At 48.1% G+C, this 15481-nt stretch overlaps 1 protein-coding gene across 1 annotated transcript in view; it reads left to right on the forward strand.

Annotated features, from left to right (window-relative positions):
• Window positions 1-976: 976 nt before the first annotated feature.
• Window positions 977-15481, forward strand: part of CCN4 (cellular communication network factor 4) — a 57310-nt gene continuing 42805 nt past the window's right edge. The window contains exon 1 of the mRNA XM_024102673.3: window positions 977-1248. Within this exon, the coding sequence (XP_023958441.2) occupies window positions 1201-1248 (48 nt within the window). The 5' untranslated portion in view covers window positions 977-1200. The remainder of the gene's footprint in view (window positions 1249-15481) is intronic.

The raw sequence follows: 15481 nt of genomic DNA on the forward strand, positions 1-15481 counted from the left end.
TCAGCCCCACCCCCCACCAACCGGACAGGAACCACCGTGGCCTGCCATTCGTGGGACAACCACCCTGACCCACCGTGTCCCCTACTCCTCATGATAGGACTTGCCCACCACCTCCCCACCCTCTCTGGCATGGGACCAGCCTGCTAATCTCCCATGAGCAGTAGCGGCCTCTGTGGGGAGAGGGAACTAGGGATGCTGACACAACTTTTCTCCGCCACCCCTGAATTTTACTGAAATGACACCTCTGCCCTGAGGAAAAGAGAAAGATAACAGGGATGGCATCGCACTAGGGAGCCACCGCACCAGGAGCAAATGGACCAGGGGACCAAACGCCAGGCACGGTGGTCAGTCCTATCAGGGGAGGTTTGTACCTAATGGAGATCCCAAGGGCCTGCCTCTCTCGTGGATACTTTGGCAACCCCCTAGTATAGTTCATCATGCTGATACAATCTCACTGAATTGAAGCAGCGGGGCAATAAAATGACAGGTATAAAACAGGGCCCAGATCTCTACTTGAAATCAATGAAGCGACACCAGCATATAGCTGTGTGGAGGGTCAGACCTCGGCCCTGCCCATGCATTCACATGTGGGTACCTGTGCAGGTGAATCATGCCATTGAACTTGGCCGGTCTCCTCCCATGTATGTCTGCAGGATGGAAGACCAGAACTTCTCCCTGACTCTCAAATAAAAAATAACCAGAATTTTTAAAAGAGCATTTTCAGTTGTGGGTGGGGTGGTAATTTCCTGCAATCAGCGAGACTATTGCAGATTCTTATGGCCATGCCACCTAGCCTGCAAGCCTGGGACAGCCATAAACGTAATGATGGGTAAACGCTGAGTATTTAACTCCCCCTGTTCAAATTATAGCTTGATGCACCACTGCATTGTAACTTTCCCTTTAAGAAACCCCTGGCTAAAGGCAATATAGTGAAATGCAGGAGGTGGGGACAAAAAAAAAAAAAGAAGACGACGTGAAGGCAGGGAAAGTTTCTTCAGAGGAAAAATGCAGGGTTTGTCCTTTGCCCTGACGTCAGATCTGTCTTTAATAAAATCCCCGAAGAGCCAGGAGAAAAATGCAGATCTGCCTGACTCGCTAGTCTGCCAGTTGAGGATTGCTCTGCATTCCCAACGTGGGGTTTTTGTACGAAACGGCTCTAAATCTGGGTTCAATCAATGTATTTAATCCTGGCTTCCAGTGATGAGGTGGCTTCTGCCCTGGCTTCTAGCAGCAAGCAGCATTTTGCAGGTGAGTTGGCAAAGTGGAGGAGAGAAATGTTTTCTGCAAACTATTATTGGTAGGATTTTAGGGTTCATAAATTGGTGTACGCTGGAAATGCAAGAGCTGCCTGCTAAGGATTGGGTAGATGGGATCTGAGAGTGCCAAGGGTAAAGGTGAGATGAGGCAGGAGGGGGAATATCCAGAGAAGAACAGAGCTGCCCTTCTGACCCTAATCCTTCATCACCCCAAAATTGGGACCGGTTTTTGAGGCCAGAAAAGCAGCAGCAAATGCAAGTTGCTCAATCCTTTTGCACAGAGCGAATAAATTCCTGTCTGACAGTTTAAATGTGCCAGTGGAACATCATTGTGGGAATTGGATTAGAAGCCAGTGGGGGAACTAAGAAAGAGTCTGAGGGAATCAAGCGCAAAATGTGTGTGTCTTAGGAAAGGTCCAGCAGTAACGCTGAAGGGGGTGGGGAGGAACAGCCTGCTGAGTGAATCAAGGGATCGGAACAGACCACACGTGGCAGCAGCTCCCAGGACACAAGAGAGCAGAAGAGATACTGATCAAGGGGGGCAGGCCCAGACTGCAAGCCCTGCTGGAGGGGCCAGGGGAGGAAAGGAGAGCAGCTAGCAGAGATCAAACGAGTTTGCAGAGCAGTGTAAAATGGTTAAAGGCGCAGGGTCTGGCCTGTGCATCGTGCAGAAGCCACCTGGCTGGCAACGAGAGAGATGGCCAATGATTGAGGGAGTGGGACATCTGTGCTCTGCAGCTCTGTTTACAGGTGTGCAGGGAGTGGGCCTTGATCAAACGCTCTCTCCAGATCTGGCTCTTTTGGGTAATGTTGATCGCTAATTTGGCTCCTGAACCACTGAGAACTGAGTGTCACTCATCTAGTGTGTCCAATGTGCCTGTGTGAGACCAGACACCAAGCTGATAAGCGTGGTATAAATCAATAGACAGACAGATATGAGGTCCACCCTAGGAAAAAAATTCGACTTGCTTGTTCATCTAAGGCAAGTAACTTGCTCTGATGGGCAAGTAACATAGCATGAGTGAGTATTTTCCCTCCCCACTCTCATGGTAGCTGTGATGAGGACTATAGGTTTTGTACCTGCTGTAATCCAATTTCTTGATGGTGAAAGGCTCTGTATTTAAAAACCCAACACAACATAAGTCTGGGGCGGTGGGAGGGCTGGCTGGTGGTGAATGTGTAAATGTTATTTGTTTACTGCTGACAACGTGCTTGGGTCTGATTAGTCCACAAAAGTAAAGCCAGTCCCTGGCCAGGAGACCTTCTAGTTCGAGGCCCTGATCCTTCAATCAGACCCTGGCAGCTGGACCCCTGTGCCTGTGGGCAGTCCCACTGAAATCGTTGGGGCTCTAGGTGGGTCTGATTGTGTGCATCAGATTGCAGGATCAGGCCCTAAAAGGCAGACCCATCAAAGACAGGCTGTATGTGGAAATCCAGAGGTGGGGAAGACTTCCTTTTGATAACTACTACTTTCATAATGCATTTGCTTCTTACAGAGAGGGTCTTGAATGAAAAAGGAAGGGGGTTTGGCAGACTGTGACAGGGAAGATATTCCCTGCATAGGGGGCAGCGTGGTAAAATGCCGGGAGCATAGTGGGACACCAAGGCTGGTATGTCAGCGTATGAGAGAGCACATGAGGATGTAGAGTTGCAATAAAGTTCTGATTGGCATGGGCTTGGGATGACTGCACTACTAATAAGAGCAGCCTCAGGTGAGCCAGTAAAGGCCGTCCCAACCGAGTGCTAATGAAACCCTCCCAGCATGCCACCCTGGATCTTAGTCGATTTTTAGCAGTGACTGTCAAGGCACATGAATAAAGTAAGTCCCGGCCCCAAGACATCTGCAATATAAGGGCCTGTGTCTACAGGGTGGACAGCTGCCTCCACATGCAGCACCCCATTGATTTCACCCACATTGTGCCCAAGCACAGCAGACTCCACATGTCTCAGTTTCAGGATTGTGGCCTAAAGAAGAGAGAGCCGGGTGCTCTGGAAAATCCAAAGGTGCGTGTGATTTTCTGCTTTTAGTCTTCCTAACCAGACTAAATTTGCTGGCTGTGGGCAGTGCGGAGAACTGATTTTAAGAAGGACTGGCATGCCCCGTAGGGCATACAAAGCACAGTGGACATATTCTGTACATGTATCACATTCTACTCCATCTTTTAAATGTTTTAGTGAGTTCTTAAACATTTTATTGGGATTATCTTTTCCCCTTCCACTTCTAAGACCAAACTCTCCTAGTACTAGGAGTGCAACTGTACAGGGAGAGAGAGAAAAATCTACTGACTTTAAAACTTCTAAATTTTTCCTAAAATATTGTTCTAGACATAGGGTAAAACTTCAAAAAGCACCTTAGCTACTTAGCCTCCCAACTCCCATTAACTTTCAATGAAACTGATGCTTCTAAGTGTCTGTCACTTTTGAAAGTGGGACTTATAATGGCAGGACTTTGGAGTTTGATAACATGACCCCTTTCAGGGCTGGAAACAAGTGCTGTGCTTCTCACTGGGAAACCAAGAGTCTTCCCTTTCTTCTGATTCTAGCCCTGATGGGTCATGAGATTTGAATCTTGTCATTCCTGCAGGACTGAATATTTCCTGTCTTGGGCCTCAGAGCAGGGTGATTTTGGGGAGGGGAAATTCCACACATAAGGAGAAATAAAGCAATCAAATTTTAGAGGGTGGGGGGATAGGAAGCTCTTTGAAGTTGCTCAGAGGTTTGGAATGTTAGAAGTTGTCTTGTTGGAGATGGTCAGCGGTCTCAGAGTGCAATGGTGTGTGATCCATGCAGTTGAGTGTATGGATATCACCACCATGTAAGGAGGGAGGGGGTGTGCTTGGGACTTTTTTTTCTCAAATCACATTGGTAAACAGTCCCACGGCAAAGAGTAAATGGTGCTATTGCCCCCCTAAATAAGCAGGCAGTTATGCAAGCAGCAGGAAAGATAGTTTATTTGAGGGAATCATCACTTATATCTGGTGTGGACAGCAGAAAGAGAACCAACCCAACACTGACTTTGTGGTTTTTGTTTGTGGGGAACAGGGGGTGTATGTGCCAACCTCCCTTTAAATCCCTAGGTTTTCATAATCATTGCCATGGAACTGAGCTATGGGCTGCCCTAGACCTGTGGGTAGGATGGTTTGAGAAGAGTAATGTGTAGTTTTTCCTTCTCCTTTTTCTAGGATTTACCGCCATGGGTTTGGGTCCAAGACGTTTTCATTTGTAAAATATTTGGAACGGGTGGCAGGAAAAACTGATTGTGATTTCTTGGACTCCGTCTCCAAAGGAAACCACGTTTTGACCAATCTTGAACCAAAAAAACAGCCTGGATTTTATTTTTATTTTTTTTCACTGGCAGCTTGTCTAGTGTTTAATCATTTCATGAGTTCCAGGGACCTGGCAAAACACAGATGTTAGGAGGAGGTGAACTCAGGTTGGGTCACCAATAATTTTGTATTTGGAGCTTACAGGCTGATGGTTCCTGGGACCTGGATAATTCTGTGTGGTGTATATTCAAAGTGAGAACAGCTTGACGGGTCACATTCACCCCAGAGCATCTCCACTGCCACTGCTATTCTGTCGGGGACCGTCCTTTTGTTCTGTGTTTGTACAGCACCTAGCACAATGGTCTGCTAGGCATTGCTGCAAGGCAAATAATACTGCTTCCATAGTGACTGCTTCCCAGGTACATACGGCAGTTAGGATTCACTTCCTGACAGCTGGTATCAATTGACAAAGTGCCATTGGGAGCTACACTGAGTCACACCAGCCGAGAATCAGGCCTAATTTATTCAGCTGCCTTGAAAATGTATGTGCTGTAGTGGAAACCTGATCAATGGCATCCCGAAAGTGCACCTACTAACTGCACTGTGTTTATTGCTTTGGATTAAAAAGCTTTTGACTTAGGTTATGTCTACACTACAGTCGGCATAATTTATGTCACTCAGGGGGTGAATAACCTCACCCATCCCCCGAGCAACGGAAGTTACATTGACATATGTGCCGGTGTGGACAGCTTCTCCCAGCGACATAGCTACCGACACTCGCAGGGGCTGGAGAAGTTAAGCCAACGGGAGCTGTCAGTTTAGAGCAGCTACATTAGAGAGCTTACAGCAGCACAGCTGCACCACTGTAAGCTCTCTAGTGTAGTCATAGCCTTAGGCCTGGTCTACACTACGAGTTTAGGTCGATGTTAGCAGGGATAAATCGAATTAAGCCTGGACACGTTCACATGACGAAGCCCTTTCTTTCGACTTAAAGGGCCCTTTAAACCGGTTTCTTTACTCCACCTCCGACGAGGGGATTAGCGCTAAAATCGGCTTTTGCGGGTCGGATTTGGGGTAGTGTGGACAGAATTCGACATTATTGGCCTCCGGGAGCTATACCACAGTGCTTCATTGTGACCACTCTGGACAGCACTCTCAACTCAGATGCACTGACCAGGTAGACAGGAAAAGCCCCACGAACTTTTGAATTTCATTTCCTGTTTGCCCAGCGTGGAGAGCACAGGTGACCATGCAGAGCTCATCAGCAAAGGTAACCATGATGGAGTCCCAGGATCGGAAAAGAGCTCCAGCATGGACAGAACGGGAGGTACGAGATCTGCTCGCCATATGGGGAGACGAATCAGTGCTAGCTGAACTCCGTAGCAGTAAACGAAATGGCAAAATATTAGAAAAGGTCTCAAAGGCCATGAAGGACAGAGACCATAACAGGGACGCACAGCAGTGCCGCGTGAAAATTAAGGAGCTAAAGCAAGTCTACCACAAAGCCAGAGAGGCAAACAGAAGGTCTGGGGCAGAGCCGCAAACATGCCGCTTCTACGCGGAGCTGCATGCCATGCTAGGGGGTTCAGCCACCACTACCCCAACCGTGTGCTATGACTCCGTCAATGGAGAAACATGCAACAGGGAAGCGGGTTAGGGTACGTGGAAGATGATGATGATGATGAAGACAGTGAAGATAGCTCACAGCAAGGAAACAGAGAAACCGGTTTCCCCAACAGCCAGGATATGTTTATCACCCTGGACCTGGAACCAGTAACCCCCGAACTCACCCAAGGCGTGCTCCCAGACCCTGAGGGCACACAAGGGACCTCTGGTGAGTGTACCTTTGTAAATATTACACATGGTTTAAAAGCAAGCATGTTTAATGATTAATGATTAATTTGCCTTGGCAATCGCGGCCAGTACAGCTACTGGAAAACTCTGTTAACGTGTATGGGGAGGGAGCAGAAATCCTCCAGGAACATCTCCAGAAAGCTCTCCTTGATGTACTCCCAAAGCCTTTGCAAAAGGTTTCTGGGGAGGGCTGCCTTATCCCGTCCGCCATGGTAGGACACTTTACCATGCCAGGCCAGTAGCACGTAGTCAGGAATCATTGCATAACAAAGCATGGCAGCGTATGGTCCCGGTGTTTGCTGGCATGCAGACAACATCCATTCCTTATCTCTCTTTGTTATCCTCAGGAGAGTGATATCATTCATGGTCACCTGGTTGAAATGGGGTGATTTTATTAAGGGGGCATTCAGAGGTGCCCGTTCCTGCTGGGCTGAACAGAAATGTTCCCCGCTGTTAGCCATGGGGAGGGGTGAAGGGATCATCCCAGAGAATTGTGTGTGTGGGGGGGGTAGTTGGGTTTGTGCTGCATGTTAACCCGGAAACCGCAGTCCCTCCTTTTACATTGCAAACCCATTTTAAATGGCCAACCCAACGGGTCCTTGGTATAGGAAATGAGGGCGCTACTGTTTGAAACCATTCCCACATGTTATGAGGGTTAAAAAAGCCAAAAGACTGTGGCTTACCATGGCTGCCTGCAAGCCAAATTCTGTTGCCTGGCACCGCATGAGTGATCTCTCACACCGAACCGGCAGGCCCTCAATATAAGAGGAAAAATGCGACCTTGTAACGAAAGCACATGTGCTGTGTAATGTGAACAGCAAAATTTAACGTGAAAGAGTGTACCCATTGTTCTCTAAAATATGTCTTTTTTAACCACCTCTCCCTTGTCCTCCACCAGCTGCAAATGTTTCTCCTTCGCAGAGGCTAGCAAAGATTAGAACGAGAAAACGGCGGACTCGGGATGATATGTTCACGGAGCTCCAGATGTCCTCCCACGCTGAAAGAGCACAGCAGAATGCATGGAGGCAATCAATGTCAGACTACAGAAAAGCACAATATGAATGAGAGGAGAGGTGGCGGGCTGAATCGCGGGATGAACAGAGCAAGTGGCGGGCTGAAAATGATAGGTGGCATCAGTTTGCAGACAGAAGGCAAGAGTCGATGCTCCGGCTGCTGGAGCATCAAACTGATATGCTCCAGCGTATGGTTGAGCTGCAGGAAAGGCAGCAGGAGCAGAGACCGCCGCTACAGCCCCTGTGTAACCAACAGCCCTCCTCCCCAAGTCCCATTGCCTCCTCACCCAGACTCCCAAGAACACAGTGGGGGGGCCTCCGGCCACCCAGTCACTCCACCCCAGATGATTGCCCAAGCATCGGAAGGCTTCAATAAGTGTTAAAGTTTTAAAGTTTTAAACTGCAGTGTGTCCTTTTCCTTTCCTCCTCCCCCACCCCTCTCGGGCTACCTTGGCAATTATCCCCCTAGTTGTGTGATGAATTAATAAAGAATGCATGAATGTGAAGTAACAATGACTTTATTGCCTCTGCATGCGGTGCTCGATGGTTTACAGGGAAGTAGAGTGAACCGGGTGGGAGGGGGCGGAGGGTTCATCAAGGAGAAACAAACATAAGTTTCACACTGTAGCCTGGCCAGTCACAAAACTCATTTTCCAAGCTTCTCTGATGCGCACCGTGCCCTGCTGTACTCTTCTAACCGCCGTGGTGTCTGGCTGCGCGTACTCAGTGGCCAGACGATTTGCCTCAACCTCCCACCCCGCCAAAAATGTCTCCTCCTTACTCTCACAGATATTGTGGAGCGCACAGCAAGCAGCAATAACAATGGGGATATTCTTTTCGCTGCGGTCTGAGCGAGTCAGTAAGCTGCGCCAGCGCGCTTTTAAATGTCCAAATGCACATTCCACCACCATTCGGCACTTGCTCAGCCTATAGTTGAACAGGTCCTGACTACATGAGCCATGGCATTAAGGGGTAGGCTGGATCTCCAAGGATCACAATAGGCATTTCAACATCCCCAATGTTTATTTTCTGGTCCGGGAAGAAAGTCCCTTCCTCCAGCTTTTGAAACAGACCAGAGTGCCTGAAGACGCGAGCATCATGTACCTTTCCCGGCCATCCCACGTTGATGTTGGTGAAACGTCCCTTGTGATCCACAAGGGCTTGCAGCAGCATTGAAAAAAGTACCCCTTGTGGCCCCCACAGTAGATTTGCCCACTCCCAATTGATTCCCGACTGACCGGTAGCTGTCTGGCATTGCAAGCTTCCACAGGGCTATCACCACTCACTTCTCAACTGTGAGGGCTGCTCTCATCCTGGTATTCTGGTGCTTCAGGGCAGGGGAAAGCAAGTACTGGAGTATATGCAGAGCCAGGACATGCCAAAGCAAAACCAGGACCAGCCGATGAGGCGATTGCAGCGCGGCGACGAGAGTGATGAGGAAATTGACATGGACACAGCCCTCACACAAGGTACGGGCCCCAGCAATGTGCAAATCATGGTGTTACTGGGGCAGGTTCATGCCGTGGAACGCCGATTCTGGGCCCGGGAAACAAGCACAGACTGGTGGGACCGCATCGTGTTGCAGGTCTGGGACGATTCCCAGTGGCTGTGAAACTTTCGCATGCGTAAGGGCACTTTCATGGAACTTTGTGACTCCATGATCCCAGTGCTATGGCGACTGGTCTGAAAAAAGGCGCGAAACTGACGGAGGGAGGGGCGACTGATGACATGGCGTACGGGTACAGGGAATTAAAATCAACAAAGGTGGCTGTGCATCAGGGAGAAAAACAAACAACTGTCACACAGAATGGCCCCCCCAAAGATTGAACTCAAAACCCTGGGTTTAGGAGGCCGTTGATTTCACGGAGGGAGGGGGAAGCAAATGAATAGAGAACAAATCTGGTCCATCTATTTTTTACATCTTAAGCTGGCAGCAGACAGTGCAGTATGACTGTTAGCCCTCAGCATCTTCTGGATGCTTGGCAGAAGATACTGTACTATGACTGCTAGCCATCATCGTCAAGACAGTTCAATAGGACTGCCGGCAGGACTGAGTCTCCAGGAGACAAAGCATGTCTGCCCAGGTGCCTATGATTGAACTGGAGTACGACGTCGACGGATACCAGTCGTAATACACCATCTACTGCCAAAAGGCAAGGGGCTGCTGCTGTGTAGCAATGCAGCCCCAAGTCTGCCAACACCCAGATAGCCAATGAAGGCTACCAGTCATACTGCACCATCTACTGCCAAAAGGCAATTAGCTACTGCTGTGTAGCAATGCAGTACCACGTCTGCCGGCACCCAGATGACATATGGTGACGGTGAGCTGAGCTGAGCTGATCTGAGCGGGCTCCATGCTTGCCATGGTATGTTGTCTGCACAGGTAACCCAGGTAAAAAGGCGCGAATCGATTGTCTGCCGTTGCTCTGACGGAGGGGGAGGGGCCTGACGGCATGTACCCAGAACCCCCCATGACACTGTTTTGCATCATCAGGCATTGGGATCTCAACCCAGAATTCCAATGGGCGGCGGAGACTGCGGGAACTGTGAGATAGCTACCCACAGTGCAACGCTCCAGAAGTCGACGCTAGCCTTGGTACTGTGGACGCGGTCCGCTGGCTTCATGCACTTAGAGCATTTTATGTGGGGACACACACAATCGGCTGTATACAACTGATATCTATAAAACCGGCTTCTATAAATTCGACCTAATTTCGTAGTGTAGACATACCCTTAGAAGCTCCCCTCTTGCACACCCACACGCACAAGCAAATAATTGCCCTTTCAAATGCAAAGTCCTGAAAGGGTCACTGCCTGGAGGTTAAGATGGTTACTTGAAGTTCAATTAGGATTCAGTCCTGTTCCCACTGAAACCATTCACAAAACCCCCCACTGACTTCAGCAGTAGTAGGGCTGCTTTGTACTTTTCATAACGTCTGTCATCCGTCTCCAAACTCGGGATTGTGCTGATTGCCTTCAGCTTCATTCTGTAGCAGCTGGAGCTCTGCAAAGAGTGTGACAATTATAGTGAGAGAGGGTGGGGTAGGCCTGGGAGCCAGGACTCCTGGGTTCTCTTCCCAGCTCTGCCTCTGACTACTTGTGCCTCTTTGGGGAACTCCTTCCAGGGGTCTTGAGATTCTCTGAGGAAACGCGCTAAGAGTGATTGGTTTTAATAATCCTGCTTTCACTTACATAGCATGTTCCTGGAAAGATCTCAATGACAGTTTCCTAGTTATTGTTCCCATTTTACACATGGGTAAATTGGGTGCAAAGAGATTAAGAACAAAACTGCTAAAAGTGGCTACTGGTTTTGGGAGTCTCCATTTTTGGGAACCTAAAATAGGAGACCTGGGACAGAGTTTTTAGAAGGGTCCAGACCACGCAGTTGGTGTCTGACTTTTTTTTTTTTAATAAACACTGGCTCCCCTTTAGGGACCAGAATGAATGGTCAGATTAAAAAAAATAAAATAACAAAAAACAAAAAAATCCCTCAGCATTTTGAGTGCTGACCTTATTGAATCTGGCTCTATGTAGCACAATGGGAACTGCTGGGTACTGAGCTCACTTGTCTGCCTGTCCCTTGCTTAGGCTTTGTCTACACTAGCACTTTTGTTGGTGAAACTTTTGTCGGTCAGGGTGTGAAAAACACACACACGCACCATCGACACGACAAAAGTGCCGGTGTGTGCAGTGCTATGTCATCGGGAGTGAGGCTCAGAACAGTAATAGACCAATATAGGTCCATTAAAAATAAAACATGGCACAAGAAGTTCAGAGACCCCTGGAAACACTGCCCTCACATCAGGAATAAGCAGCACCTAGCACATCTCAGAAGGAGACCCCTAGGGCTAGGATAGAAGCAGGAGGAGGAGGCAGCAATAGGGAGAAGGCTTTTCAACAGCTTTGGGGCTAGGAGGGTAGGTAAGGATCAGGGCTTCCAACTCAGAACTAGCAAGGAGATCAATTACCCCTGTCCCAGATGTGGGGGGAGGGAGAGAAGGCTTGTGTGCGTTAACAGTCCACATGAGTTAGGGTTACCATATTTAAATCTTAAAAAAGGAGGACACTCCACGGGGCCCTGGACCCGCCCCTTCCCCGCCCCCGGCCCAACCCCCAGACACTTCAGCTCTGTGCAGCTGAAGAGCGGAGCTGCCCGAGCACTACCAGCTTCACGGTTCGCCGGGCAGCCCCCAGACCTCCAGACCCTGCGCCCCCAGCCGAGCGCTTCCCCAGCGCAGCCGGAGCCCGGGAGGGGAAGCGCCCGCCCGGGGGTGCAGGGTCTGGAGGTCTGGGGGCTGCCCGGCAAACCGTGAAGCCGGTAGCGCTGGGGCAGTTCGGCTCTTCAGCTACACAAAGCTGAGGTGTCTGGGGGGAGCAGCAGCAGAGCCGCCGCGGGGGAATCTGCCTGCAGCTCACAGCCTGCCGGAGCCAAGGTAAGCAGGGGACTGGGGGTGGAGAGGGAGTATTTTCCCAGACATGTTCGGTTTTTTGGCAATTCCCCCCGGATGGGGATTTGAGGACCAAAAAGCCGGACATGTCCGGGAAAAACCAGACGTATGGTAACCCTCCATGAGTAGACGGGGAGGGGAGTGCTCAAGCTAGAACAGCTGCAGGAGAAAATTGACATTAAGGATACGTTTTGCAACAAAACCCGAATAATGAATTTCTAATATGGACGCTCCCCGACTTACGGAAGCATTCCGTTCTGGAACGCCTTGCGTAACTCGAATTTTGCATAAGTTGGGAACGTATACCTGACCATTACACCAAACAACTTTCTAGCTTACGGAACTTACGGAACTTTTTCTGTAAGTGCAGATTTGCATAAGTCGGGTTTGCGTAACGCGGGGAGTGTCTGTACTCAGGTTGCTAGCACATTCCAGCCCCATGCGGTCATCTATACATCAGTTTCCCCTCTCTCAATAGCTCCCCATGTTAGTTAGAGATGGCGTCTCTTCTATTCATCTGGGTCTGCCATTATACTTAGCCTAGAAGGAGAAAGATAATGGGAGATGAGCGGGCGAGGAAGCCTATGGTTCATGTCCTTGGGATGTCTTGTGGCAAGGCCAAAGAAAGACTTTGGGGGTTTGTGCAAAGAAACTCTGCAGGGTCTTGAGTGCATCAGTGACTGAGTCAGCTCAGCACAGGAAGGCTCGCCTTCTGCACCAAGCTTCGTTCAGGCACAGGGGACCGTCCGCCTGGTTTGGCATCTAAGAGCTTATCGTTTTGGAAAAGTCATAAGAGAAAATTACTTAAACACATTCAGTGATGGGGATGTATGGCAAACTAATCCAGTGCCATTTATATTCAAGTGGACAAAGTTTACAGCACCTGGAATGCTGTGAATGGCTTATACAGTACACGTGTCAAATGTCTGCTCCTGCCGTTCACTGAATGATCACAAATATTTTAGGTGGGGTTTGTCTTTATTTTCTTGGTTTATGACTAAGAAACCAGACTGGATATGAAGTATTGACTTTATTCCCCCACACACCCAAATATATAATGATCTAACCAAATTTACCCAGGTATTCAGTTAGAGTTAGATGTACAAGACTACTGCCTACAGTATTTACTGATTTCAATACATTACTTAGGCCTGGTCTATAGACGTAGAGAAAGAGACCTTCTAAAAACGTTAAAATGTATTACTGGCATGCAAAACCTTAAATTAGAGTGAATAAATGAAGACTCGGCACACCACTTCTGAAAGGTTGCTGACCCCTGATGTAATACATTTGAGGACTCTAGGCACTGTAGCACTGGCTACACGTTTTGTGCTATACTCCTTCCTTGCAGCCACTAAAATTCCACAGCTGTTACTCTGTCAAACCCGGACCTCTTTGTTTCCCCACAGCCAGCCAAGCACATGTACCCACTTTCTTGAACAGCATTTAATTTTTCCCATATGAATTCAGATTTCTCTGCCTGCTTATCAAACCAAAAATACACCCTAGAGAGTGCAGAAAACTCCTTTGTGGCTGTAGCAGATCTGCTTTTGCCAATTACAATTCAAATTCAAGATAACAATTAATTAATTATGATTTACATCCAGCAGGATTATGGAAGATTTAAAAACCCTCTGGTGGTACAGACAGTCATTTACCATCTCACTCAAAATAACCAGCTAATATTCTAATATATTTGTGGCAACCAAGTGTATCATGGTGAATGCAAAGACCTCTTGGAACATTACAGCGACATTGGTATTAGAATTCTGATTCTCCTGCTATAAATGTAGACTCCTCTTCCATTTAAGGTGAAGGAGACTCTCTCCCAGCAGTTAGCTGTATAGGGCCATGCCATACTGTTGAGCAGTTCTGATTGGAGACAGTGGTACACAACATTAGCCAGCTTGTTACAACATAATATTAGTGTAAAGCAAATAGGAATTTTGTTCTATTAGTTAAATGTGAAAGGTATCATATTTTCCCTAGAATCATCTAGGCATAGAGCTGGTCAAATGTTTTCAGATTTTGAAGAAATTTTCATCAGTCCCCCCCTCCCCACCCCCAGCTCTACATAGGCTCTACATAGGCTTTTACTCAAAAAGAAGTTTCAGTGTGAAAACATGAAATAAACAGGAGCATTCGTAATCTAAGAAAATGTACAGTACATAAAGGAATCAAGACTTTAAGCAAAGCAGAAAATAGAGTTTGATTTGGTGGTGCAACTCCTAGAGAGGGGGAAATGTGCTGTCTCACACACACAGCTCATTAAAAAGTTGCTACATTTTAGTCTAGATCATCCTTCTCTGAGTCAGTCAGTGCAGTTTGTGTCAAAATTGTTTAGTCTACTTAGGCCTTGGCTACACTTACCGGCAAGTTCGACGGCTGGAAATCGAACTTCTGGGTTCGACTTATCGCGTCTAGTCTGGACGCGATAAGTCGAACCCGGAAGTGCTCGCCGTCGACTGCGGTACTCCAGCTCGCCGAGAGGAGTACCGCGGAGTCGACGGGGGAGCCTGCCTGCCGAGTGTGGACCAAGGTAAGTTTGAACTAATTCGAAATAAGGTACTTCGAACTTCAGCTACGTTATTCACGTAGCTGAAGTTGCGTACCTTAGTTCGAATTAGGGGGGGTAGTGTAGACCAAGCCTAAGATTGTAACAGTCCTGGTAGCGAGGAACATATTTTCTGAGGGGTTTTCTACAGAACTAAGCACAATGTTGTTGCTCAACTAAGGGCTTGTCTACATTATGCGCTGGATCGATGGGCAGCGATTGATCCAGCGGGGGTCGATTTATCGCATCTAGTCTAGACGCGATAAATGGACTGCCGAGCGCTCTGCCGTCGACTCCGGTACTTCACCAGGGCGAGAGGCGCAGGCGGAGTCGACGGGAGAGCATCAGCCATCGACTTACCACAGTGAAGACACCGCGGTAAGTAGATCTAAGTTATTCACGTAGCTGAAGTTGTGTTCCAGCACCCCGTCATTGGCTTTAGAGTAATACCCTGTATGTTTAATCCCTATTAAATTCTATAGGGCTTTTCTATAAGGGAAGGCTCTCTGTGGATCTGGGGGCATGAGAAACTGGTGTGCAGGAGTTGAGGGTGTGCATGTCTCTCCATGCCTCACCCAACTGAAACATAACCCCAGAGTCTAGTATCAGGGGGTAGCCGTGTTAGTCTGTATCTACAAAAACAACAAGGAGTCTGGTGGCACCTTAAAGACTAACAGATCTCTAACCCCAGAGTCTGTATTTAATTCTTTCAGCAGTGCCCCATCTGCACATGGGGATCCCCTGCGAAAGGAAGTTCCAAGGTGCACCATCAGGCTGTTGACTTCTTGCTCATCTCTAAGTTCAAGGACTTCCCTGAACCTAGACTGACTTCTGCATTTGTAATGTGTATGTGATACACAGCTGCTTTCAGATTCAGCTATGAAAGCTTCTGCTTCTCACAGATGAGATGCTTAATGAGCAGATATATATTTAAAAGGCCTCCTATGTAAACCTTAAAATAGAGCCAATAGCTTTTCAGCAAAGTCACTATTCGTGACTTATTTTTGGTTGTGTGTGTTTTGAGGTAGATCAAAATCCTTTCCATGATGCCATCCTGACATGCAAAGCTCTGCATTCTCGATTAAGGGAG

The sequence above is a fragment of the Chrysemys picta genome, chromosome 2 (genome assembly GCF_011386835.1).
Source record: "Chrysemys picta bellii isolate R12L10 chromosome 2, ASM1138683v2, whole genome shotgun sequence".
NCBI lineage: Eukaryota > Metazoa > Chordata > Testudines > Emydidae > Chrysemys > Chrysemys picta.